Genomic DNA, 24,653 nt, shown 5'->3' with positions numbered 1-24,653 from the left:
GAAAGACGTTTTAAGAGGCAATATAAAAAATCTATAAGGTGAGGCGGCGATTAAACGGCAACTCAAACAGGAGATGGGTTTGGCAGGTGAGCATGTTCACAATGGGAGTGCACACACGCACACACACACTGTTGATGTTCTAATGACGTTAAATGCCTTGAGACAAACCTGCTTTATTAAATTGCATTATGAATGTATTTGACTGGGAGAGAGAGATAAACACACACACCTGAAAGTGCATAGTTGCATGCTGTATATACACACGCACACACACATTTGGCAGCGATCCTTGCCACCAGCATGCAGAAAGATGACTTTGTCCCAATTGGAGGACTGACAATACATCATCCTATTAAACTCTATTGTTCCTGGCTGCAGCAACAACATTTATTAAAATGGATCAAATGCTAATTCTGTGTGTGTGTGTGTGTGTGTGTGTGTGTGTGTGTGTGTGTGTGTGTGTGTGTGTGTGTGACGAAGAGATTTAATCAGATATGTTTGGCGGCTCAATCACAATGCATGCATGTGTGTTTGACCCTCTCAGAAAGTGTGTGTGTGCATGCAATATGTGCCCAAGTACGTACTCTGTTTGCGCATACAGAACTGGTGTGTCTGCATATATGCGTGTGCATCGGTGTGTATGTGAGTGCGAATCTATTACTTATGCTGGGGAGGTATTGGCGTAGCATTGCGGGGGAGAATTGCTCCCTTACTCAGAGAGCAATCAACCAGCTGTCCTCTGTACAAACAAACAGGGTACAACGATCAATACGGATATCAAACACGTCCCACTGTGGGGTGTGTGAGTGTGTTTAAATATGCGTGTAAGGGACAGAAAGGAGCAGGGAGAGAGAAGAGGAGGCCAAGTGTATGAGTGTGTAAAAGAAAGAGTTTTGCTGTAATCTAAAACAAGACGGCACTGCAAAACTCACAGTGTGCCACAGATCAGGTTAGATGTTAAGTTCTAGATCATGGTGAATAAAGATGTCTCAAGATCACAGTGAAATTGAGTCTATGTTCACATTTTAAGAAAATGTGGCACAAATCTGATTTTTCTTTGCTTTCTATGTGACACAGATCTGATTTCTAGAGTAGTTTGGACACATAAATCCAAATTTTCCAATCAGATTTGGCCATGTGATCGCTGTAAAAATGGTCATGTGTATGTTGTCCATACATCCATGTTATTTCCAAGTCAAACTTCACTGTGCAGGTGCAGATCACTCATTTAGTGTCTAAGCAGTCTGCTGAAATTACAGAAGGCTGCTTAGCCACACCGCTGCTGCGGTAGGTTGCCCTATTCACCAGCCAATAGAGTCCGACTGTCAGAGACTTTCTGACGGGGACAGCTTGTTTACATACTATGACGGCGTTGTGAGGCGCCAACAGAGATACTGCAATTTGTCCCTGGACAGCTTTAGGTTTTGGAAGAACTGTTCCTTTGTGAAACCCTCTACAGTACATCGCGACCACACCACTCTCCACAGAATTAACCACCATAGCTGCTAACAGAGCTACTGGACTGAAAGCCTTTTTGTCCGACAGCCCGCCATCACAAAAACAATCTTATTCCTTGGAAGGGCCATTCCCCTGAAAATATGTTAATACATTATACTGATGTTAAATACACTCTCCCAAACAGAAGCACATGGCCAATTAATATGCTTAAAATTATGTCATCAGACCTTCCCACTACGGTGATGATTCAGGAGATGAGGCTTGCACCAATTCATTTCCCCCAAATACCTGTTTCACGAATGTTTTAACGTTTTTTGTTGTTCCAAACCATGTATGTGTCAGGTTATTGGCTGCATGCGAGGCATTTCAGGGCAGAGATCTGTTCACACTGGTGTCAGATATGGGTCACTTCAAACATGAATATGAACATTCTAGACACAAAGATTGGATCCAAGGAAACAATCATAACTGTGATGTCAACGTAACCTGAGTGTGTTGTGTCTGTGAGCAAAAATGTGTCTCTGTTTGGATTCAGTATTGTAAGTTTTAATTCATAAACTGGCTGTTTTCATGTGGCTTTTGCTATTTTTAATCTTATAAATATTTTAAAGTGTTTCTCTCAGTCAACTTAATTCACATCTCTACTATTATACACACACACAATAATCATATAACAGTAAAATATGCATTCAATTAATGCAGAGAAGGAGAAAAAGCAAATCACAGCATGATTCTGTTGCACAAAAGCAAAGCATGTACACGGCAGAGAATTTGAACATGGATCCATCAAACGTTTGTGGACAGTGTGCAGTTTTAAGTAGGCAAACACATGATACAAATACTGAAATTGTGTGCAAAACTACAAGTGTAAAAATACTGTAGGAATATAAAGAAATACAGACATTTAAAGACAACATAAATGCTGTGAAAATGTGTTTTGTTTGAACAAGTCAGTCGATACCACACATGTCACACGTAGCATTTAAGTAAAATAAAGCAGTCTTACATCTCCACGATGCCCTCAGGGAGGTTCGCTGGTATTTCAGTGAGGCCTTTACGACGACAGTCCACGATGTTGTTGTTACAGCTGCAGCTGGGCGGACAAACGGCTACCTGAGGAACACAAGTCCTCGACTCTGTCTGTGCTGGACCTGGAGACAGCAGTATACAGATGTAAACATCAAGCAGAGATTGGCTGTAATTTGTTTGAATGAGACTGCTTTCGTTGGTCTTCTGCCAAACATGAGGAGGAGAAGAGGAGATTCCTCTGTGCCTGCAGCTACATTTACTTCACGATTACTACTGCAAATTCTGCAATCAAATTTTAGCTTCTGTTTTATCTTTAATTCTTTATGATGTTTTTGTATATTGTATCCTCTCAGTGTGATTCGTGCCAGCTACAAGGGAGGGTTTTGTGTCCAATGATGGTCTTTGTGTTGTTTTAGAAGCATTTGCATCCTGCCAGGAATAAAATACTTTGGGGGAAGCATGACATTTTTTGGTATGAAACGGGAACAAATTGCAATATCGACTGAATGCCAATAGTAAATAGTATCTGACCACAATATGTAAACAGAAATATTGCTGGATATGAGCAGGAGGGTAGAGGGGGTAGGCACATGGTGAAGAGAGAGACGGGAGCATGAAATTAAAAGGAGGTAAAAAAGTAAAGAAAGAGTGAAAAAATAGGAAAAGATAAGTCTGTTATTACCACCTATAGCACAGCATGAGAATGGAGAAAAGAACAGAAAGAGGAGGTCTGGCTTGGAGCATGTAAGGCAGAGAAGATGAGGCTAAAGGCTAATAAAGACAGCCCAGCCTGACAGTCTATTAGAACAGAGAGCTGAATCAGAGGCCTATAAACAGTGCCTATACTATCAGCAGCTGATAACACTACTGCTCTTATACTGGCCTTTTAGCTGATTACGCGCTCTACATGGTGTAATTCTTTCAGTGCTATAAACTCAACGCCGAGCTGTCTGTGCATGATAACAACGCCGCCTGTAATAATAGCCTTTATGTTTATTACATTGTCTGTATTGTCGACCTCTGTGTCAAAGAGTCTCGACTGTCAACGGCACTGAATTCAATCGAGAACTTCCACTTGAATCCACTCAGTGTGTCATATTTATATGACATACTGAGGGCCAACATTACTTTAGAGGCTCAATTTCACTCTTAGAGTATTGTAGTTCATGTGTCAATTTGATGTAGCTGCAATGGCAGCTTGGTCTATATCCCATATCGACAAATGCCGACACTTTGTCACGCTCCTCGGCGTCTGATACTGACACACAAGGCACCCTTTAGTGTCTTTATGAGATGCAGCGGGCTTTCAACTAACTCCAATGTAAACTAAGGATGAGCATGAGTATTTGAGTACCCGACTTAGACATCAGTATTTGTTAAGCCCATAACCATGGTTCCCTATGGTCCAGCCCTGTGGTCCAGATTTCTCTTTATGCAGTAGTTCAAGGTCCACACAGTTTAATATATTCAGATTTAGCCATGTCATCAAGCTAGTTTGTCGTCTCTGTCAAGAAGCTGTCCATTTGTCACTCAACCTACAGCAGGAAACTGCACTCCAAAATAAAAGCTCTGTGCCAGAATTTCACTGTACTTCAAAATAAAGAGTGTTTTTTTTTTTTTTTTTTTTACAAACTTGACATGTTCGCGTGCAGTCCATTCAGAATTGACCCACGACACAGTTTTGGACCATGACCCACCAGTTGGGAATCACTGGCCTATTAAGTATTCGCTGCCGAACCCTCTACATGTGAACATGACTTTTTTTATCTGTATAACGTGGGTAATATCTTATTTGACTGTAGAGCTGCAATGTATTGCTTTGCTAAGCGCCTTATTAAACTTCTGAGGCTACTGCTGCGGCAGCTCCCGCACAAACAATTTTACCAGGCTAACCATTAGCATCACACGGCTAATGTTACCTAACGATTAAATAAGGGTCTCACAACAATGGGCTCAATGAGTCGAGCCGTTTTGGTGTTGGTTTTTAGTTTGTTGGGACCGTTAAATGGCTTGGCGTATGATGTTAGCCACTGCTACTGTGTTAGCTCATGTTAACTGGGCAGATGACCGACTGGAGAACAGCTCAGAGACAGTTGTTTAGTGTTGCATCTAACCTATGCAATGGCAACCATAGAAAGTTTACTGAATTTTCACAAGTTAACTAGCAACTGATGTAGTATTAAGAGCCAGAAAGTCTGTAGGCGAGAGGCTGAGGTAGATGGATGGGTCATGCACACACAGGACTTTCACCCAGTTGGCCGCTGTTTGTGTCCCGTATGAAACTAAAAGTCAGCACTGACTTACTTAAATGAAACATTACTGAAGTTACATGAGTATGTCACTTACCTTTGTCATCTTATATATTTACATGATGTCACGTTACAGACATTCTCATTTTATCTCAAACCATGCTCTTTTTTTCTTAACCTTACAGAGTAGTTTTGTTTCTTAACCGTGACCGTTTCATGTTAACCGCATGTTACAACATGTTTCACCCAGGACACAGCTGTGTGTCTAAGAAAGACGATAAAGGGTGCGTTGTGCATTAGTATTAGGCACCAGGGGAGCTGTATATTACAAGCTGAGAATAAGAATGGGTTGGCAATGGAGCGAAAACCTGGCGACTTTTCTCTGAAAATACTTTCATGGGTTTTGTCCCAGAACCAATTTAAAAGAAGTGGTGGGTGAAACTAAAAGCATGTCTTTTTTTCCCCACCTTGACTTAAGAAAGAGTTACATCATCACTTTCTGTGATAATCACCACAGTGCATGCCACAATAAGCAGACGAAAACTACCTCAGTGTGTCCTTCAGTTATGCTTTTAGATATTTTGATTGAACATCGTGTATGTGTATTGATGCCGGCTCACCATTGCAGACAAAATCCTTCTTCTGCACATCTGGGACATTCAGGCCCCTCATGTGGGCGGGGGCCATGCACTGGGTGAAGGGAGCCAACCCCCGCCTGGCTCTGAGCCAATCAGAGAGCCAGGACAGGTGGCAGTCACAGTGGAGGTTGTTTGAGTGCAGACGCCTGAGAAAGATGAAGAAAGAAAGTTGTCACTTTAAGGAAATTGTGTTTAATTAAACACTGTTATCAGTTCAAAATTAGACCTTCATCCTTCCAAAAAAAAGAAACACACAAAGAACACAATAAATTCTTGATTATCGTCTCTGAATTGTTCACTTTCCAGAGGCAAGGGTCTCTCAAAAAAGCCTGTGAAGTCAAACTGAGCCCATCAACTCAGTAAGAGCAAATGTATTTGAGTCGGCATTCAAAGAGGTTCTATTTTTCACACAGCTTACATTCTTGGCCAAGATCATGAGGCTATTGCTTAGGTGAAACACACACGCACGCATGCACGCATGCACACACACACACACACACACACACACACACACACACACACACACACACAAATAGGCACTCACACAAACACAAAGAGTAATATCCTCAACTCTCATTTCCCCAAGGTCTATGACAATATGACTCCCTTTAGAGGGAGGACACATACGGCTAAATCACAATCTATTCAGGACGACAGAGAGAAACAGAGACAGAGGAACAGACAAAGAGACAGACAGACAAAGGTGGGAAAAGAGACTGAAAAGAGGAAAGGAAAGATTCAGAGATGAGGAGAGTGGACACAAAGAATGAAAGTGAGAAAGAGAAAATTAATATGAAGAGAGAGAAGAGGAAAAAAATCAAAATGAGAAAGGTCCTTTTATTTCTTCGGAGTATTATAGTTTCTGGTCATTGTGGCTTGATTTCATAGTGGCTAGCTCAGAGTGACAGGAGAAGTTGTGATTACATGGGATATGTTTTAGATCCCTGAGCATCTAGACCCCCAGATGAAGATATTTTAAAGGGTAATTTCACCAAAATTTGAAAGTGCTTCTGGCGGTATCTAGCCATGCATTTAGTTTTGGTTTTATATGTCTATGTTTCCATTCCATTATCTGAGTTTTCTTCTCCACTTCAGTTCAATAGGGGGTGAAAGAAGTTTAAGTTGTGGCAGCCAATACATTTGTGAACTCAATAACTACTTTTTCCAGAGCTGATGTCGCTGTTCTGTACTTATCCAGGGCTGGGTCAGGGGGGCAGCAAGTGAGCAAGGTATTCCAGACATCCCTCTCTCAAGTAACATTTTCCAGGTCCTCCTGGGAGATCTTAAGGTGTTCCCAGGTCTCCTACCAGTTGGACTTGCCCAGAAAACCTAGTAGTAGGCGCCTAGGAGGCATCCTGATCAGATGCTTGAACCACCTGAACTAGCCCCTTTCGACAGGAAGGAGCAGCAGCTCTACTCCGAGCTACATCCCATCTGAGCTCCTCACCTCATCTCTAAGGCTGAGCCCAGCCACTCTACAGAGGAAACGATCTTATTCTTTTAGCCACTACCCAGAGCTCATGACCATAGGTGGGGGTCAGAACGTAGATGGACCAGTAAATCAGGAGCTTTGCCTTCTGGCTCAGCTCCCTCTTCACCACAACAGTACAGCACAACACCTGCATCACTGCTGACAGTATATCGAACTTCCTGCCTATTTCACGTTCAATTTTGCCCTCAATCTACCTACTTGAACTTCTTCGCTTGAGGCAGTAAATCTCTCCCAACCCAGAGGGGGCAATCCTTTGTTTTCTGGCAGAGAACTATGGCTTGAGGCAGTGTCTCCATTGCTGGGGATAACTTGCCAAACATTAGGACTACTTCTCCAGCAGAAAGTAGCAGGGAGGTCTGTCAATTATCCTGAGTACTGTATCTTGGACTTTACTTAGAAAGTTAAATGTAAGTTTTCAATGTTGTGAGTGGAAAAAACAAAATTCCATCCACCTCTGAGGTAGAGGCGTAAACCTCAGAGATGGATATTTCAAAACCAGGACAATGGCTTGCATGCATGGCTGTGTTCCACACTCACTACTTGGCATAACTGAGAATGTTTTTCAGCCAATACTTTAAAGGTGCCATATTGTAAAAAGTCCAATTTCATGTCTTTTTTTAATCATAAAACCAGAAGAGGTGCTATATAAACACTCAATCTACAGAGTAATGCACACAGTTTTTATCCAGAATCTGTGCCTTTAAAGGAGCCCTCAGGACTTTCATGAAGTTGTAATGTCACAGCTTTACTATATAAAGATAGAAATTACTCTGACAGTCTTTCCCCGGCTGCAATAACAACGCAGAGATGCAGTGAGCACAGAAGTAGAAGACACGGAAACGCTGACCAGTCAGAGCACACTGGGTTTTTTTTAGCAGGGGGCATTAAAGAGAGAGCATTTCAGACAGAGGGTGAATTCAGGTGTATTCGGGAAGACAGTACAAAAAAGTATGTATTTTTTTTAACATTAAACCATTTTAACATGTTCTACATACAAGTACGAACCTGAAAATGAGCATATCATGAGGACCTTTAATGCATTATACTACTCTTTGCATACTGTGACACTGCAAGTAAATTAAACGGTAAAGAAGATTCTCTCATCAGGTGACATCACTGACTCTCATCAGATGCTGATGAGATTTCCAATTGCCAATTAATACTTCAAGTAACCTCACACTAATAGCCTTTTCAAATTTCACTTGTAGCATTAATTAAATGGTATAACTCAATATAGAACACATCAGGTGATGTTTCACTGAGCTGAAACTCTCTACGGGCTGCGCTGGCTGGATCTGACACCTTAAAAAAGACGGAGAGAGAGAGAGGGAGGGAGATGAGGAGAAGGAGGGCGGATGAACAGCAGAATGTCTTGTCAGCGTATTATATGCCAGCCGGGATATCTAGCCTTTCAGAAGACAGGCCTCCCTTTGTAATAAAGCAGAGGACAAATCCTGTTATGGAACAGAGATGGGCTCATTGATGCTAGCAGCGGGGGCAGTGGGTTTTAATACCGCTCTCCCATTATAAATCCAGTTTATAGTCAAACCCCCGCATGGAGATAGCCACGTCCCGGCCCACCCCCGGCTCAGCCTTAATTACTGACAAGTAGGATTAAAACACAGGGGAGAATGGGTTGATGCAGGGGGTACGGAGAAAGTGCTGTGTGTGTGTGTGTGTGTGTGTGTGTGTGTGTGTGTGTGTGTGTGTGTGTGTGTGTGTGTGTGTGTGTGGACTGTATTTGAGTGTAGCTGTAAGTCAGTGATAGCGTTTGTTGGGCTTATTGGTTGCGGGTGACTAAGGGCATTGTGCATGGTGTTTCAGTGAATGTGTGTCTGCGTCTCTGTGTGTGTTTGTTCTCAGTATTTACTCCAGAGGGTTACCGGGCCACATCTTCAGTACAGTGAATCACACACACACACACACACACACACACACACACTGAAGCAGTGGGATTTTTAATCTTTTCATTGGTTCAAGTTTCTCAATGAGAGACACCATGAGGCGATATCATTACTGCTAATAGATTAGATGGATACAGCAGAAAGAGAAAGAAAGAGATAGATGACTAGACAGAGAAAGAGAGAAAGAAAAAAGAATAGAATAAACTGAATATATGTAAAAGCAGGAGTAAGAGGAAATCACATATTAAGGTGTCAGGGGAGGGAAGCCATTTTATTTAGAGAGAAGTTTCACACAAACTCACACTTCTCAAACTTCCCCCCTAATCAAATCAGGGACATCTCCAAACATTTGATTGAATGAGTCCTTTTTATAAAAGCACCAAATTCAATACCAAGATCTGAGGGAGGCAAAAAGGAAAGGACACAGAATTTAATACAGAAGAGGCAGCAAAAAGGAGGACGATGAAGAGGTGGAGAGGCAGAAGGGAAAAGGGGCGATGACGGACTGAGATGTGAACAGTGGACGTGGAGGAGATGGACAGGAGGATAGAGGAGGACAAAGAGAAGAGTGGTAAGAAAAGGAGGAGAAAGGGAAACACAAGAGGACAGGTGGAGAATTCGGTAGGGGGAAAGAAGACGCAACAAAAGGAGCTGATGGTAGGAGGGAGGAGAACACAAAAGGGAAAATAATGACAAGTGACGGGAGGAAGGAGAGGTATAAATGGGGAAAGCAGAGAATTCATAATAGTGGAGGCTGACAAGAGAAGTGTAGAAGATGTGAAAATACAGAAGGAAAAAGGGGAGAAATCCACATGTAGCAAGGAAGAGAAGAGAAAGGAGGAAGGAGGAAATCAGAGGTGGCAGTCACTCACTTCTGACAGAAAACAGAGGCAGACGAGGGCTCCTGATTAAAAGATATTGGATACTGGTAACTCTGTACTCAATCTGCTGGCGACTGTGTGGCCGCACTGCCGCCTGAATCCAATTCTAAAAGGCTGATTTCGAGCCCTACTGCCACTTGCAGCAGTATGCAGGATATACAGAAACCCTGCCATGTGATTGGCCGTTGAAGGATGCTGCCGTACAAAAGCTCGTAAAAGATAAATGGACTTCTGTGATTGTTATCCTGCTTGTATGTAGAAATCCCCATGTCTGAATGTTGAGTGGGGTCGAGTGACCACACAAGTGCCTCTTAAAACTGGTGATTCGGGGGAGGGAAGCCCACTCTATGCATGCTGGTTTGGCAGAATTCAACCCCAGTGTGGCCAGCAGGAATGCAACCAATGGTCTGTCTCTCAGACAGTCCCACGGGATTATGGGTAGTCTCCCTTGAGACATCGTGCCATCTCCTTGGCAACTGAAAGATTTCCTTCACACAACTAAATACAGGAGGAAAGACACAAATCAAAGCTCCTCTTCCACTCAATCAGAAGGACGATTTCGTCTGGGTCCACGTTGGATGGATCGTGTCTGTGTGTGTGTGTGTGTGTGTCTTAGTGTCTGCGTTCACATCAGTAACATCAGTGTAGGAGGTTTCTCCTAATGAATCAAAGCAGATAGAACTATAGCGCCTAAACAAGCTTTTCTTGTGGTATTAATGAGGTTGGCATTACTCAAGTGTGTGTGTGTGTGTGTGTGTGTGTGTGTGTGTGTGTGTGTGTGTGTGGTAGTTGTCACTGTATCCATCTCTGTGTGTCCGTATGTGTGTGTGTGTAATGGCCACATGATTATTCACAGTCATGAAACAATAGAAGAGTTGGTCTCTTATTACGGCATGATTAGATGATCACACACAGACTCTGCTGCCATGCTGTGTGTATGTGTGTTTGTGGCGTGTGTGTATGGACGTGAACATAAGTGATGTGTGTGTGCAGCGAGTGTCTGTACTTACTCAGTCTGCATGAAAATGGGCACTAATACAACTTTGTGCAAGTGTGTATTTGTTAACGTGAAACCACAGAGTGCCTTTGTGCGTGTGTTAGTAGTTTTCTGTGTGTATGTGTGTGCGTGCGTGTGTGTGATTGTTTGGTATACTCACAGTGTCCGCAGCTTAGGCATGTGGTTGAAGCTGGACAAGGGGATGAGGGTGATGTTGTTGTTGTTGAGGGTGCTGGACGGAGACACAGAGAGAGGAAGAAGGGGGAGAGAAGAGAAAAACAGATTGTTAGAAAAATAGGATCCCGGTGCCACTTTTTGGTCTGGCGGTTTAAACTCTGACGCAAGTTAAATTAAACTGCATCCAAAACGCAGGTTCAAGTCCTTGTCACCTTTTTCCTGACCTCCCCAATCTTCAAGTTTGGGGATTTTTGCTTTAGAGTCATACTTGAATAACTCAGTTTACAAGAACCTTTGTCTATGCCGGTGGTTCCCCCAGAAGGGTCACAAAATGAATTCTGAGGGGTCTCGGGGTGGCTAATAGAGGAGCAGACATTCAAAAACACACTCTGCTACATTAAAACTTGTTTTTAAAAGAGCTGTTTGTGACATTTAGAGGCTATCTATGATTCAGAGTGAGTCAGGCTGTCTGCACACAGGTCCTGACACGGAGCTGGGTAGCAGCTTGTAGTGAGAACAACACAAACAGTGCTAACAATGGCAACCATGCTGTGAGAGCTAATGGTGTTAACCTTGGGGGGAACCAGAGGGTGGACGCTACACTTCCTCTTATATGCTGCAGGTCAGGGCAGCATTATTGGCCGAAACCACCATATGAGTGCAGTGCAGTGGCAATTAGCTAGGCAGTGGGATACACACACAAGGACTCACATGCTGACATACACACGCAGTCGGACCATCTACCACAACAACCTAATCACCAGGAAAATTATTCGTACTGTACGATATTGCAAATAAAGGATGTTACATTTGTACTTTATTTTAGTCATCTCAACTTTATGTTTCTCATCTGCCCTGTGGTTAATGTATGATCAGTTTTGGCCACAAAAATCACTTGGTTATGGTTTAGAAAAGATCACGTTTGGCACAGAACGCCCATGTTTCATGGCACAAAACCGGTCATTGAAAAACACCGGGTCCCAGTGGCTAAAACCCCACAGGGAAACACCACAATGTGTTCGTATAAAACATCCGGGTTTGGGGCCACAAACACTGGTTGAAATACCAAAAAGGGTCGACCAAAAACAACCGGTGCTATTGGTCTTGAACAGTGGTCTGCAACTTGGTGGCTTAGGTTTAGGATAGACTTTATTAGGCTTCTTGCCTTGGTGGTAAGCCATCCACCATTCCCTCCACCTCCCAATCACAAAGTCAGCTTGTATATTATGTCACTTCAGAAATGTTGCTTTTACACATATGAACTTTTCAAATGTAATGTCTTCATTGTTTGCAGAAACCTATACTGCAAACATTTTCTTCTGCCAACAGGGCTTGCAAGATAAAATGACTGAGATGAGATGAGTAAGATGTAAGATGACTACATTCTCAGCTAAGGCTGCTATTACTCCATCATATCTTTACAAAGCAAATAATTGTTTCCTGCTAGTAAAGCTCTGATTGTCACATACGGCTCCTTTTAGACTTTCCTATAATATTTTCCTGTGAAATACCAGATAGTTTTACCCCTTCGTCTTCTGAAAAATATTCAAATGAACAATCTGAGAAAGTAAATTCACTCATAATGATGAGCAAGAAAAGAAGCCTAAGTAGATATTGCTTTGCTGAAGGGGACACAAGTCAGCAAGGTTGGAAATCACTGGTCCTCTGATGTTATAAATCACTGTACACTCACAAAACAACTGCTAAGCTAAATTAAGTGAATAAAATAGGACAATTCCGTAAAATCAAGCTCTACATGGTGCCTTTTCATGATAAAACATCTACTTTTATTGTTTAGCAATGTTCGAATTGACTTCTGTGCGTGTCATTTTAGTAATATAATTTAATTTTATAGCATTTGGAATTGCCTGAAACAATCCAAGTATTTTGTTTATTGAGAAAATATATAATTGTCTTGGATGAGAAACTGTTCCCTTTTTTCTCTTTCAGAGGATTCGTCTTTTCTACTGCAGTTTTTCTTGATCTGAATTGAAGATCTCAGAATGTAGCGATAGTAAAACACAAGATAAATGTGTAATTTTAAGCTATATTAATAAAATGTACTTGATTTGAATCTAAATCATGCACACATTGCTGGTACTTTCAAACACCATCGAAAACTGCAACACACTGCATTTGCCAAGTCATCACATAGACTTTTAACTCATTATTTATTGATACACAAACACATGCATGCACACACACACACACACACACACACACACACACACACACACACACACACACACACCCTCCTGATCTGAGCTTCTTCCATCTCTAACTCATAAGCAGGTCACTGCTGTCTCTCACTATTAGCTCGCTCATAAACTACACTCTGTCTCATATGTAGTATCGACCTGAAGTGGAATGAAAAACAAGGTTGACTGTCATTACAACCAAACAAACACACACACACAAGCAATCCCACTCAATGTGTTGGAGAAACCCAACACCTATTGATTCTTCGTGATTTTCATGTACAGAAATGGAGACAGAAATGAGAGCAGGGAAAAAAAAAATGCAGAAAAGACAGCTATTCCATCAAAGCGATCCACAGGGGGATCAGATTGCATTGACAGACTGGTACAAGCTGGTAAAGCTGCATATACAAAACACTGGAGGGGTGGGGGAAATATATTAGAACACATGCAGGTCCCTCATGACTCAAGCAGCGCACATAAAAATTACAATACAGCAAAACACAAGACTGGACAAAGACATATAACTTACATTATGTGGTCATAATGCAGTGAACACTATGTGAGAAACAGAGCGAATACTTAAGTTATTCGCCTCAGCACTGCAGGCCATAAAAGAGACTCAGTTCTTTTAGTTTTACTGATTTTCACCCTCGACTCCTCAATGTTTGAAACAACTTTCAAGATGTTTCCCAATGAAAGAGAACACTAAAGCTCTTCTTGGAACATTTACACATCAGGAATTGCCACCAGTGTTCAAAAGTGAAGCAAAGACAATGGGAAATAATGCATATGACTTACTGATCATGCCTCAGGTTAGCTAATAGTTACAGACTGTTACAACAATAAACAATCACATTGACCAAGAGTCCAATTTTCTCCATCCCTTAAAATGGACTTTAATTCCTCCATAGTAATCAGCTCTGACAATTTCAGATCCTTCCGTACATTCTTCTGGGAAAAAAGGAAAGCGTATTTTAGGGTGCTTTCACACCTGCCCTGTTTGGTTCGGTTCAATCGAACTCAAGTTTGTTAGCCTCCTAAGTGCGGTTTGTTTGGGCAGGTGCGAACACAGCAATCGCTATCGGGTGCGCACCAAAACAACCGGACCGAGACCTTCTTGAAGAGGTGGTCTCAGTCCGGTTACAAACGAACTCTGGTGCGGTTCGTTATTGGTGAGAACGTGTTCCGACCTGGATCTGAACCAACTGCAGTCACATGACACATTGTTTTGGTTAAACATGAGCATGTTACAGTCCTGGAGGATTATTAATGTGCACCTCCTCCTGTACTGCCTTAATATGCACATTCAGCACATCCAATGCATCAAAACATTGTTTTCTAGTTGGAGCCACGCCTCGTTTTCAAACTGTATGGTTTGACTAAAATGAACAATGACAGCAATATAGTCCACGATGAGCAGCGCTAAAATCAACCTGCATAGTTGTCCCTCCATTGTGACATTAGAAAGTGTCACATTTATCTTCCAAGTGAACTCTTCTTTAACGTTTTATTTACTTCCTGGATTTTTCCCACATGGAAATTCTGACCAATCAAGAGCAGCTTTCTCCTGCCAGGCATTTGATCTGGTCCACTTGTAAATGCTGCCGTGAGAACATGAACCAACTCTAGGTGATTATACAGCTTTGAAACAAAATTAGTCCCTGATTCAGACCAAAGCAAGACAACTCTAGGTCTGTTCTAACTCTTGGGACCATCATCTTACACATGTAGGTACACTGATGAGAAGGAATCAGACCAAGGAAAGATTTACATTCAAAAGCCAATGTGAAAATTCTGTGGACATAAAGACACAGCCATTGAGCAGAACTATAGAGAGTGCAGTAGTGTACATGATCTCCACATCCAGTTGTAAAACATAAAACACAACTGTCTTCTTTGGGGCATCTTTAGACACTGGTCAGGTGCATTTATGATGAGCATTTCACAGTAATTTAGCTTCGAAACAAGGCTTTCAGTGTGCGGCACGAATGACAATTTCTGGTCAATAATAATACCTAAATAATTAAATGTTGTGACCATTTTAATTTCAACCCCTTGAGCAGCTGAGATCTCATACTGACCCTCATTATAACTTGTGCAACTGTTCGATTGGCTCAAAGTCAGATTTTTATGGGAAAAAGTCAACACTGAACATGAGTGAATGAGAGATCCTTGTTGCATTAAAAACCCAAGGATTACTAGAATTTATACTTCAGTATAATTCTTCTGGTGGCTTCTGGAAGCCAACATCAACACAAGCCAGTGCAACCATTTGCTTTGTTTTTGCCGGAGTTTCATGGATCATTAATTTCACTGGATAGAAAGGAGGCTCTAGTTTACTTTACATATCACCCGAAACCTTGTGTGTTCAAAGAGTCATTGTTTCAGGACGGATGAAGACTGAGTGGTCATTTTTTACAACTGAAACCCATTCATTTTTCACGTTTGACAATGTGTTTTTAATGCTTTCAGACAAGGACAAGGTCGGCTCTCTCTCTGAAAAATGGCCCAAATTTAAGATGAGAGGATTTTTTTTTTCACGGCATCCGCAATATGTTTGTGCCTAAACATACAGTGTGACCACGGTGAGGGTTTGGATTTCGTCGACAAAAATCAAGGATGGTTTGTTTTACGCACTGTCGTCACAACTGTTCAAAAACGGCTCATTACCGGGGGTTTGCTGTGTTTTTACTAACACCCACTCAGCCTTAAAATAGACTGTTTTTGCTTCACTCTGTTGATGTTACTACTTTTCTTTCTCTTTAATTCTCTCTTCTTCCGATTCTCTTTCTACATTCCCCTCCCTGCCAGTATAGCCTCAGTGGCCTTGGTAGACGGATAAAGTTTCACACTCACTCTCACATACACACACGCACATTAGGAGTGCTGCTATGGTCAGCCCTGTCAGGGGTGATTCCACCCAGTATATATAATTTAATTGTGAAATAACAATAATTTCCCTCTGCAATTTCCCTGTCAGTTATTCTCCCACTCACTCCGTTCAACCCCGGTCCACATCTCTCTGCCTTAATAAAGTAGTGACTGCACTGGCTTAAGCCAAGATAAACACTAAAAACATCATTTAGAAGTCCGCAACTATGTTTTATATCGTGGCCGTTTTTTCCCAGCTCATTTTACACCGCCTCTGGCCATGGCTGCACTCTTAAAAAATCGTACAAGCTCTTGGATTTGAAGTGATCGTAAAAAAATATGTGCATTTTGGCAACGAGAGAAATCGGTGCAAGAAGTTCAGTGTTTGACATTGCACAGATATAGCAGATCCAGTTAGCAATATTAAAATCACCTCCAAACTTCTTGAAAGTGTCATTTAGTGCAATTACTAACTAAATTTTACAGAGTTAAACTCTTAAACACTAAAATGTCCTTTTTACCTCAAAAGCACGCAGATGGGTTGAAACAATTTATTTTTAAATATTAGTTGCATTTTAAAGCTGACGGAAATTCCAGATCTGTTTTACAGTGAGTGCTATAAGCTGGAGGGAAACTGTACACCTGTGAATCCCCACAGCATTCCACGTCTTTGGTTTTACAGTGTAAAATATCCGATCGGTCCAGATGGGGACTTTCCACTGGTTCTGCACTCCACCTTGTGTCAGTCTAAACTTTATAATCCTGCAGCCTTGACAGATCCCAACACACCATACTCTATACTTCCACCACAAAATCACACAGTGCAAACCGGAACATTGGCTGTGTCATCGCGGACCCATTTACAAATGTTTCACAACTGATGTTATATGGTTAGGAAAATACTTTGTGTACTGTGTATTAGCATCCTGTGCTGCAGCTGTTTCCAAAGTGACGTTATGCTTTGAGTGAGAATGATTGTTTTGAGGAGAAGGATCAAAGGATCATCAGTCAATATATCTAAAAGGGGATCCAGGGGGAAGTGTCAACTTTTTTTCAAAACTCATAGTTTGTCATTGTTCTGTCATTTTTAGGTGAATATTGGTTATTTTTGTACTATTTTTCTCATATGTATCTCCTATTAAAAAATCATCATTAATATGTATAGATTCAAATACAGATTTAGCCGGTGTATAAAACCCACATTTTACTGGAAGCTTGCTGCCCTGCAGACTAATTATTGCAGGAAAGCCTGTTTGAAAAGAAAAAATACATTTTGTTTCTGCAGTCGCAGTAAAAAAGAGCTCAAGGACTGGTCCAACACTGTTTGCGACACACAATGTTTCTATTACAAAATGCCTATTCAGCTCTATTTTCTTCTTTTTAATTTGAGATAGGCTGCAGTGACCGCTGCAGTGCTGTTGCAGGATAGATCCATGATCCCTGACTGTGTGTGTGTGCGTGTGTTTGCTGGCGTATACATGCCCATATGTGTGTGTGCTACTATTACGTGTGTATTCTTGAGTCAGCATGTACAGTACATGCTTGCGTGTGTCTGCATGCGTGTGTGTTTTCGATGCAGCTTTGTTGCAGTAAATGGGCCTCTGCAGTCAGTGATGGAGGAGACTCTTTAGAGGCAACCCACCAGGGAGATGCTATCGCTTGTGTTTGTGTGAGCCCGTGTGTGTGTGTGTGTGTGTGTGTGTGAGGGAGACAGTGTGTGTATGTGTGTGTGTGTGTGTGTGTGAAAGAGGGAACGAGAGTGATGTTATCATATGTGTCTTTGCTGCAGCCTACACACTGAGGTCAAAGCCTTACTCGTCAATCTTGCCTCCCTCATACAAACACACACACACACAGAAACTTACACGGACACAAGATTAACTTTCTATTTGCAGAGGGTCTAAACATCTTTGGCTCTTCTTCTATGATCCTGGATATTAAGCCGAGCATGAAAAATACCTTAAATAATAAATAAATGCTCCAAAACAGCTTTTAACAACAAGAACAAACTCTGCAGTATTTGACAAGAATACTGTAATAAATACAGAACTGCACGCACCTTTCCCCTGTTATATATGTTACTTCATATAGATATGTAATCTGTCCCACATATCAGCAATAATCTAAAGGTATAAGCAAGTGGTGTTGAAAAAGTTTAAAGGCTGTTGGCCACTGTGGAGATGAAGTCTGTGATATTTTTCTGTGGGTCAAGATTGTTGGGACCATATGAGAATTTCACGGTACAACAACCGTCTCAGAAAATGTCATGGTCTCTAAGTGCCAGTACACAATTATTGTTATTATTTGCAGTTACAATGAACCATAAAGGAATGGAAAAACATGTTTTTTTGTTCAGTTTTTTTTTTTTAAATCCATAATCCATCATCCAACAAAAATGGTTACACATAGGAACCTCTGACACTGAGTTTGATGCCTTTTATAGCTCTATTTGCTGCGAAAAGTTAGCCTGATGACCTGAGTTCATCATTCTGTTTCACTCTCCGTATCCATCTGGACTGGAAACTGCCCCAAACAATTTCCAGGAATTAAAATCCAATTGGGGCCAATCAGGAATCTGCACCGTAGTTGACAACGTAAGCAGCCAATCAGGGACTGTGTTGTAGTTGATGACATAAAATGCAGGCTGCTGCACGCAGAACCGTAATGGCGGCTCCCGAAGCAACAAGGGACTCTAACTTTAGAAGAATAAACACAGCAGTAAGTAGAGTTATTGCAGAAATGGAGTCAGTAACGACAATTAAACATGAACAACCGTACGCGTTTGCGGAGTTCCTCAGAGGAAAAGACATTTTCGCTGTTTTCTTGACTGGATTTGGCAGAAGGTTGTTTCATCAACTGGCTCTGTCGGTATTTAAGAAAATGTTTCCCGGTGTTTTTGTTAACTCCAGTTAGCTGAAATAGTAGAACTGTCACTGCGAGAACTCCCTTCCATTGAAAGTGTTTGGGGCCACATTGAGTCCAAACTGATACAGGGAGCGAAACATGATGTTGAGCTCACGTCATCAGGATGGTCTTACCAGGCTAGTGGAATTTGCAATACAAGGTAAAATGTAAAGACACATTTGCTCCCTGGCCGTCGCCACTTTCTCCCCGTGTCTTGCATTTGGCATCGTGGCTACATGAAGGGGCTGACCTTTCCTCTCTTTCTGTCTTCACACTGTTGCGCTCTCTCTGTCTGTGCATGGTCAATGTCCTCTTTCTCGTCATCAGCATCCACCTGAATGTTACTATCTGACCAGTTGAAAGTAGGCTATCTGAGTTATGATATGATATTGTGCACTCCATTCCTTCCTTCTTGTTGCAGGTGTATGTGTCCTGCAGGTTACACCACATTTTGTTCACTGCATCTGGGTCAAACAACTCTAAAAAGGCTTTTGACAAACACACGCAAAAAAAAAAGACCATTAAAGGTTTCAGTGTGTGCAGATGTGATTGACATAACGAAGGGGCCATATTTGTTTTTAAATATGCAACAGTTTTGGTAAAAAAGTACAAACTTGGTGGCCTTAATTGGTTTAATTTAATACGGTATAAGTAAATGTACATGATACGATACCTCTTAATTTTCATACCACAGCGTACTGTGAACTGGTACACCACTGCAGTCCAAAATGGCATATTATTATATTATTGTATTTGTTTGTAAAAGCAATATTACATGCTCCCCAAGCCCCTATGACCTAAAAGTCCAAGGTCATGACTGTATTTTCGTCTTAAGTGTCTGTTTTCTGTTTTCTACCACACTGTAGGATAAAACTGAGTTGGCACACGGCGGCCTTGTGGTTTGAGATGCCAACCCTAAGGTCACAATTTAATGAACATGTGTTTACCCAGTTCAAGTCCCACTGAGTAAACTAAGTGTAAATACAAACTAAACAAAAGCACACACGTCTCAACATGTGTATTTATGTTTGTCTGGCTGCTCTCGAGTTCTGTTCAGTTATATATTGTGTCTATTTGTGTCTGGCTCCACAGAGTCTGAGCTGCGTGTGTCTGAGTGTGTTCGTGTAATAAAGTGAATTTTCTATTAGTCTCTATTATGCTCAATCAGCCTTAACAGACACAGATCGATACGCTGACAGAACGTCTGAATTACTACAGCCACTAAAACACAACACAACAATGTAACTTTATGACTGTGATTACAACCAATATTGACTTCACGTTCGATGCGATTATTCTCTCTCGTAATCACTAACATTAGTTATGGTCTGCTCTTGTGAAAAGGGACCAAGCGAAAGAAAAGCTCTTATTACCAAACCCGACGTAAAACGAATCATAAAATGCACCACTATGGAGTGGTCGTTTTAGTGTTTAGTAGGTTTACTGTACATTTAATCTCTAATTATACTGCTGAGCAACAGTGTATCAGCCCGACTGTCACAGTTGCTGGTGCTCCTTTTTAGGATAAAGCCAAATGTCTTTCTCAGTGTATGAATTAGTCTCCGCTTGTGCATGAAATTATTAAAAGAATTTAAATACTGAAAACTAAATTTAAAGCATCCATTATTGGGAAAAAAGCTGTCAAGATAATTTCTCCAGCACTTCTAGTATATGAGCCAGTTGACAAACGTGTGAGCCGGAGGCTGAACTTCTTTGCCGCCCGTGCAAAAACACCATAATGTATTTCAATTTTCTGCAATCATCTGGTAATATTAGACTTCTCTTTTTCAAGTGCTGATGTCTCATTTTAGATAAAACTCCAGGGTAAAAACCTTCTGGTGCACTTGGACCTGCTCTGAAATCTCAAATCAATACTCCATTGTGGGAAGGAGATCACACACTGAAAGCACAACAAAGCTATTTTATGACCCTACTTAAAACTGCATTGTTGTAACAATTGATCAGACTGCCTCTAATAATTGCAAACATTATATAGAGATCTTTGATGTGACAAAACAGAGATTCCAAAAACATACGTTGTTTTTATCAAAGTAATTTTTAGATGAACAATATGGTGCTGCTGTGACAAACTGTCTCGGCTCAACCCCGGAGCTGCTCTGCAAGCAAACTGTCGTTCTCCAGCAGCAGTTCCACTAACATCTACAACGCCCCGAGACAGTACATGTGTCAGGTGTCTTCATTGGTTTCAGTGAGTCATCATCAGGAGTGCCAGGCGAAGGAAATTAACGAACTAACTGGTTAGAAAACTGGCAGCTGGCCTGAGATTAAGGATTAAGTCCTGGCCAAATCAGCACTTGAAATAGCAACATTTTGCAGACAAATCAATTCACTTCATTGGACACACTGTTCACTGCTATCAGGTGATTTGCATTTCTTAATGGATGGATAGAAACCAGATAGAAACAACCTGTAGCCATGTGGGAGAGGCTAATTTTGTCCGGTTTTCGCCATTCAGTAGTTTGGAATATGCGCTTGGATTATTACTGGGACAAAAACAGGACGGTTCACGGCATGTTTAGACGTATGTGCGGCTGAACGAGTCATAATGAAAATCTGACTGTAGGTTTCAAACTGGATAAACAAGTTCATTTTAATCGTACAAACCCACCTGACAATCAACACAGGCAAGTGAATTGAAGGACTAGCCTGTTAGCTAGTTAGCAGCCTGTTAGCTAAGCTAGCACACTGTCTTACAATCTCTCTGAAATCTACCGCATAGGTTCTTTCTTTTTTAACGTACTCGCGACAAATTCCAGACTGAAATATCCTGGAGGGGAGGTGTCGGATATCACAGAGATGCCCATAGGAATGAATGGATTTCAAGTTGACTCATCTCCGTACATATACGTAAGTGGAAACGAGGCGTTAGTCTCAAGTGCTGGTTTTTAGCCTAAACAATAGTGATCTGACACAATAGAAGAACATCGGCCACTGCCATCAGTGAGTGTCATCTTATTTGCGAATAGACCAATAGCAGTCAACAAGGGGAATGTTCGTCTGAGAAATTAGTGCATCCCCATTGCCGACTGCAGCAGTTCATTAACTAGTCCATACATCTCCAAGCCTCTAGCACGGCCTGTTTCATGAGGACATGTGGGTTATCTTCATTGTGCCCTTTTTGCAGTGACTGGACGTAGAGTTAAAGTTTAAGCTTTTAAATCCGAGATAGCTGAGAACTTACACAGTTACATCTTAGTTTTTTGCTGGTGGCTCGTAGAAAAAGACAAAAGATTCAATTTTCTTTCGAAGGTAGATCATGGACATTTTTCTCTCACATCTGCCTTTTAGTGATAGAAATCCATCTTAAAACATAAAAACAATATTTCTACCTCTGTCTTATTTTTGTGTCTTCTCTGTAGCTTCCACCAAGCTGCCTCGACAGACCAGAGAGCATTGTTCTAAATAAGTTATATAACTCCCTTAACTTAAACTCTCATTCTTTGCCTTCATAATGTAGTTGTAAAATCAACTGGTGGTCGTTACAGCAACATGATAAGTTCATGCTCCCTCTTTTGAGGCTGTGGGAAATCACTTATTTATGTATGATTATATTGGGAAAAGGGATAGAAATACTGCATTGAATTAAATGAGAATTTAGTGCTTGTACTTGTTCCTGGACCTCCAGCTAACCTCCTGCATTCAATACATCATGTGTAAAACCCAAATAAAATGCAAAGCAAAGGTTAAGCTCTTATTAATGTTATCAGGTTAAATTGAGCTAACATGCCTGTTTTCTAAATTAAATCTTCTCAGGATCGAAATTGCAATTCCAGTGCTGTGACTGCGAACGTATTGATTGGAAAGATTAAATGCAAAATGTTATTTGGCAGAAAATAAAAATGGGGCAAACAGCACACGGGGTGGACAGGTTAACGCAGGTATAAATTGTATCAGAGAGGAAAGCTGATTGTCATTCAAAGCATGTTTTAAGATAAACTGCGAAGCCAGAGTAAACATTGATTTTTGCAGTGTGGGTTTAAATTTATCCAATGAGTTGGGAAGATCCTTGAGTTTAAAATCTATTCTTATTCTATCTTACATAAGCAATAATGAGCAGCTGTATCTGGAGCATAACACCACCAGAACATGCATACCATGTGTAAATTGGGTATTTCTTTTGTATTCCCATACAGCTGTGGGATTAGCCTTAATATTGTCTCAATGAAAATGTACTTTAAACATTTACCATTGAGAAACACATTAGGAGAAGTAGTAATTGTGGACTGATTTGCTTTCTTGCCAGGAGTTAGAAGAGATGATTGATATCGCTGTAATGTACAGAGATTGATAGTATTCTCTTTATCTATCACAGATTATTACCTTACTCTTTATCGTCCATCTGAACACCAAAATGTTACTTAAAAACATTTTTTCTAGAGTAATGTGGAGTGTGTTCTGCTGCAGTTGTTTTTGCTTTGACATGAGTTCTAACAAGAATTTATTTCTCTGAGAGCCTTCCCACACAGACGCTGAAAAGGGGCCAACTATCGAAAGGCCTAAAAGACTCTTTATGAGTTGTGTGAAGAGCCCTCAGCATCTTCCCCGAGGCCTCATTACAGCTTTAGGAGAGGAGGCAAAAGGGAAAGGCACGGACACTTCACTCCCTCAATCACTCATTTGTTTAACCCCTTCACGCGCACTCGTTCACTGTGGAGAAAGAGAATGTGTGTCACTCTCTCGATCAAATAGATCACATGATCATTTAACCTCTTTGCTGTTTCTACTCACTCCATCACGAGAGAGGAAGGGAGGGGGGGTTCTGTCTATAGGTAGACAATGGATACGTTACATTGTATGTTTCATACGTATCATATCAACATTTCTACAGTTACGTAGGTCAGATTACATGTATATGAGCTGAGTTTCTCATCAGGAGGAGGAGAGGATGGTGGATGGGGTGACACCTGTGCAGCTGCTAAGCAGTCGAGCACTTTTTGACATTGGGGACATTTACAGCCGTGGTTGAGGTGACCAAATGGGGCATTTTTTGACGAGATGTCGGGCAACTTACAGCTGTGTATGATGCATCCTAACTGGGTATTTTTTTTAATAAGATGTCAAAACATATCTTCGTGTCATCAAAACCAGACATCGGGACATTTGCAACCATGTTTTTTGGTGACCAAACTAGGCATTTTAACATGATTTTGGGACACTTAGAGCTGTGCTTGATGCGTCCAAACTGGGTATTTTTCAATGAGATGATGCCACATATCTAGCCATGTTTGTGGTGACAAAACCAGACATCAGGACACATACAGCCATGTTTGTGGTGACCAAATGGGGCATTTTTTAAATGAGATACTGGGCCACTTAGAGCTGTGTTTGATGTGTATTTTTTTATGAGATGTCGCAAAATATCTCTGTGGTGACAAAACCAGATATCGGATCATTTACAGCCATGTTCTTTGGTGACCAAACCTGGCATTTTTTGACAAGATGTCGGGACATTTAAAGCCAGTTTGCTAACCTTAACCCTTACCAAGTGGTTCTTGTGACTAACCACATGTTAACATAGTGTTGTCACAAAATAAAATTATAAATTTGAATGTAACATAAATCTGCAAAGTATGAAATGTTCAGATTTAACATATGTAATGTACCAATGTGTAACATATCCATAGTTTGCAGAATTAAACAATGCCAACATTTAATCTGGTAATTGGTTTGAAGGTAAGTGAGTGTGTATGTGTGTGTGTGTGTGTGTGCGTCTGCTTCTATACATGCTTGTGTGTATGTTGGAGGCTGTATCCTGTCTCGCTGAGTCAGACAATGAGGCTCACCGACCCCTGAAGTAATCAGTCATCTGAGAGTCACACAATGGTGCAGCC

The 24,653-nt window shown here is 41.2% G+C and overlaps 1 protein-coding gene across 2 annotated transcripts in view; it reads right to left on the bottom strand.

Annotated features, from left to right (window-relative positions):
- slit3 (slit homolog 3 (Drosophila)) overlaps window positions 1–24,653 on the bottom strand; it is a 346,116-nt gene that overhangs the window by 97,856 nt on the left and 223,607 nt on the right. For both annotated transcript variants that reach the window (XM_050043123.1, XM_050043124.1), the window contains 3 exons: window positions 10,809–10,880; window positions 5,357–5,520; window positions 2,465–2,609 (listed from right to left, as the gene is read on the bottom strand). In XM_050043123.1, coding sequence (XP_049899080.1) covers window positions 2,465–2,609; window positions 5,357–5,520; window positions 10,809–10,880 — 381 coding nt within the window. The remainder of the gene's footprint in view (window positions 1–2,464; window positions 2,610–5,356; window positions 5,521–10,808; window positions 10,881–24,653) is intronic.

Source organism: Epinephelus moara, chromosome 4 (genome assembly GCF_006386435.1).
Source record: "Epinephelus moara isolate mb chromosome 4, YSFRI_EMoa_1.0, whole genome shotgun sequence".
NCBI classification, from domain to species: Eukaryota; Metazoa; Chordata; class Actinopteri; order Perciformes; family Serranidae; genus Epinephelus; species Epinephelus moara.
This window is presented reverse-complemented; position numbering and strand designations above follow the sequence as displayed.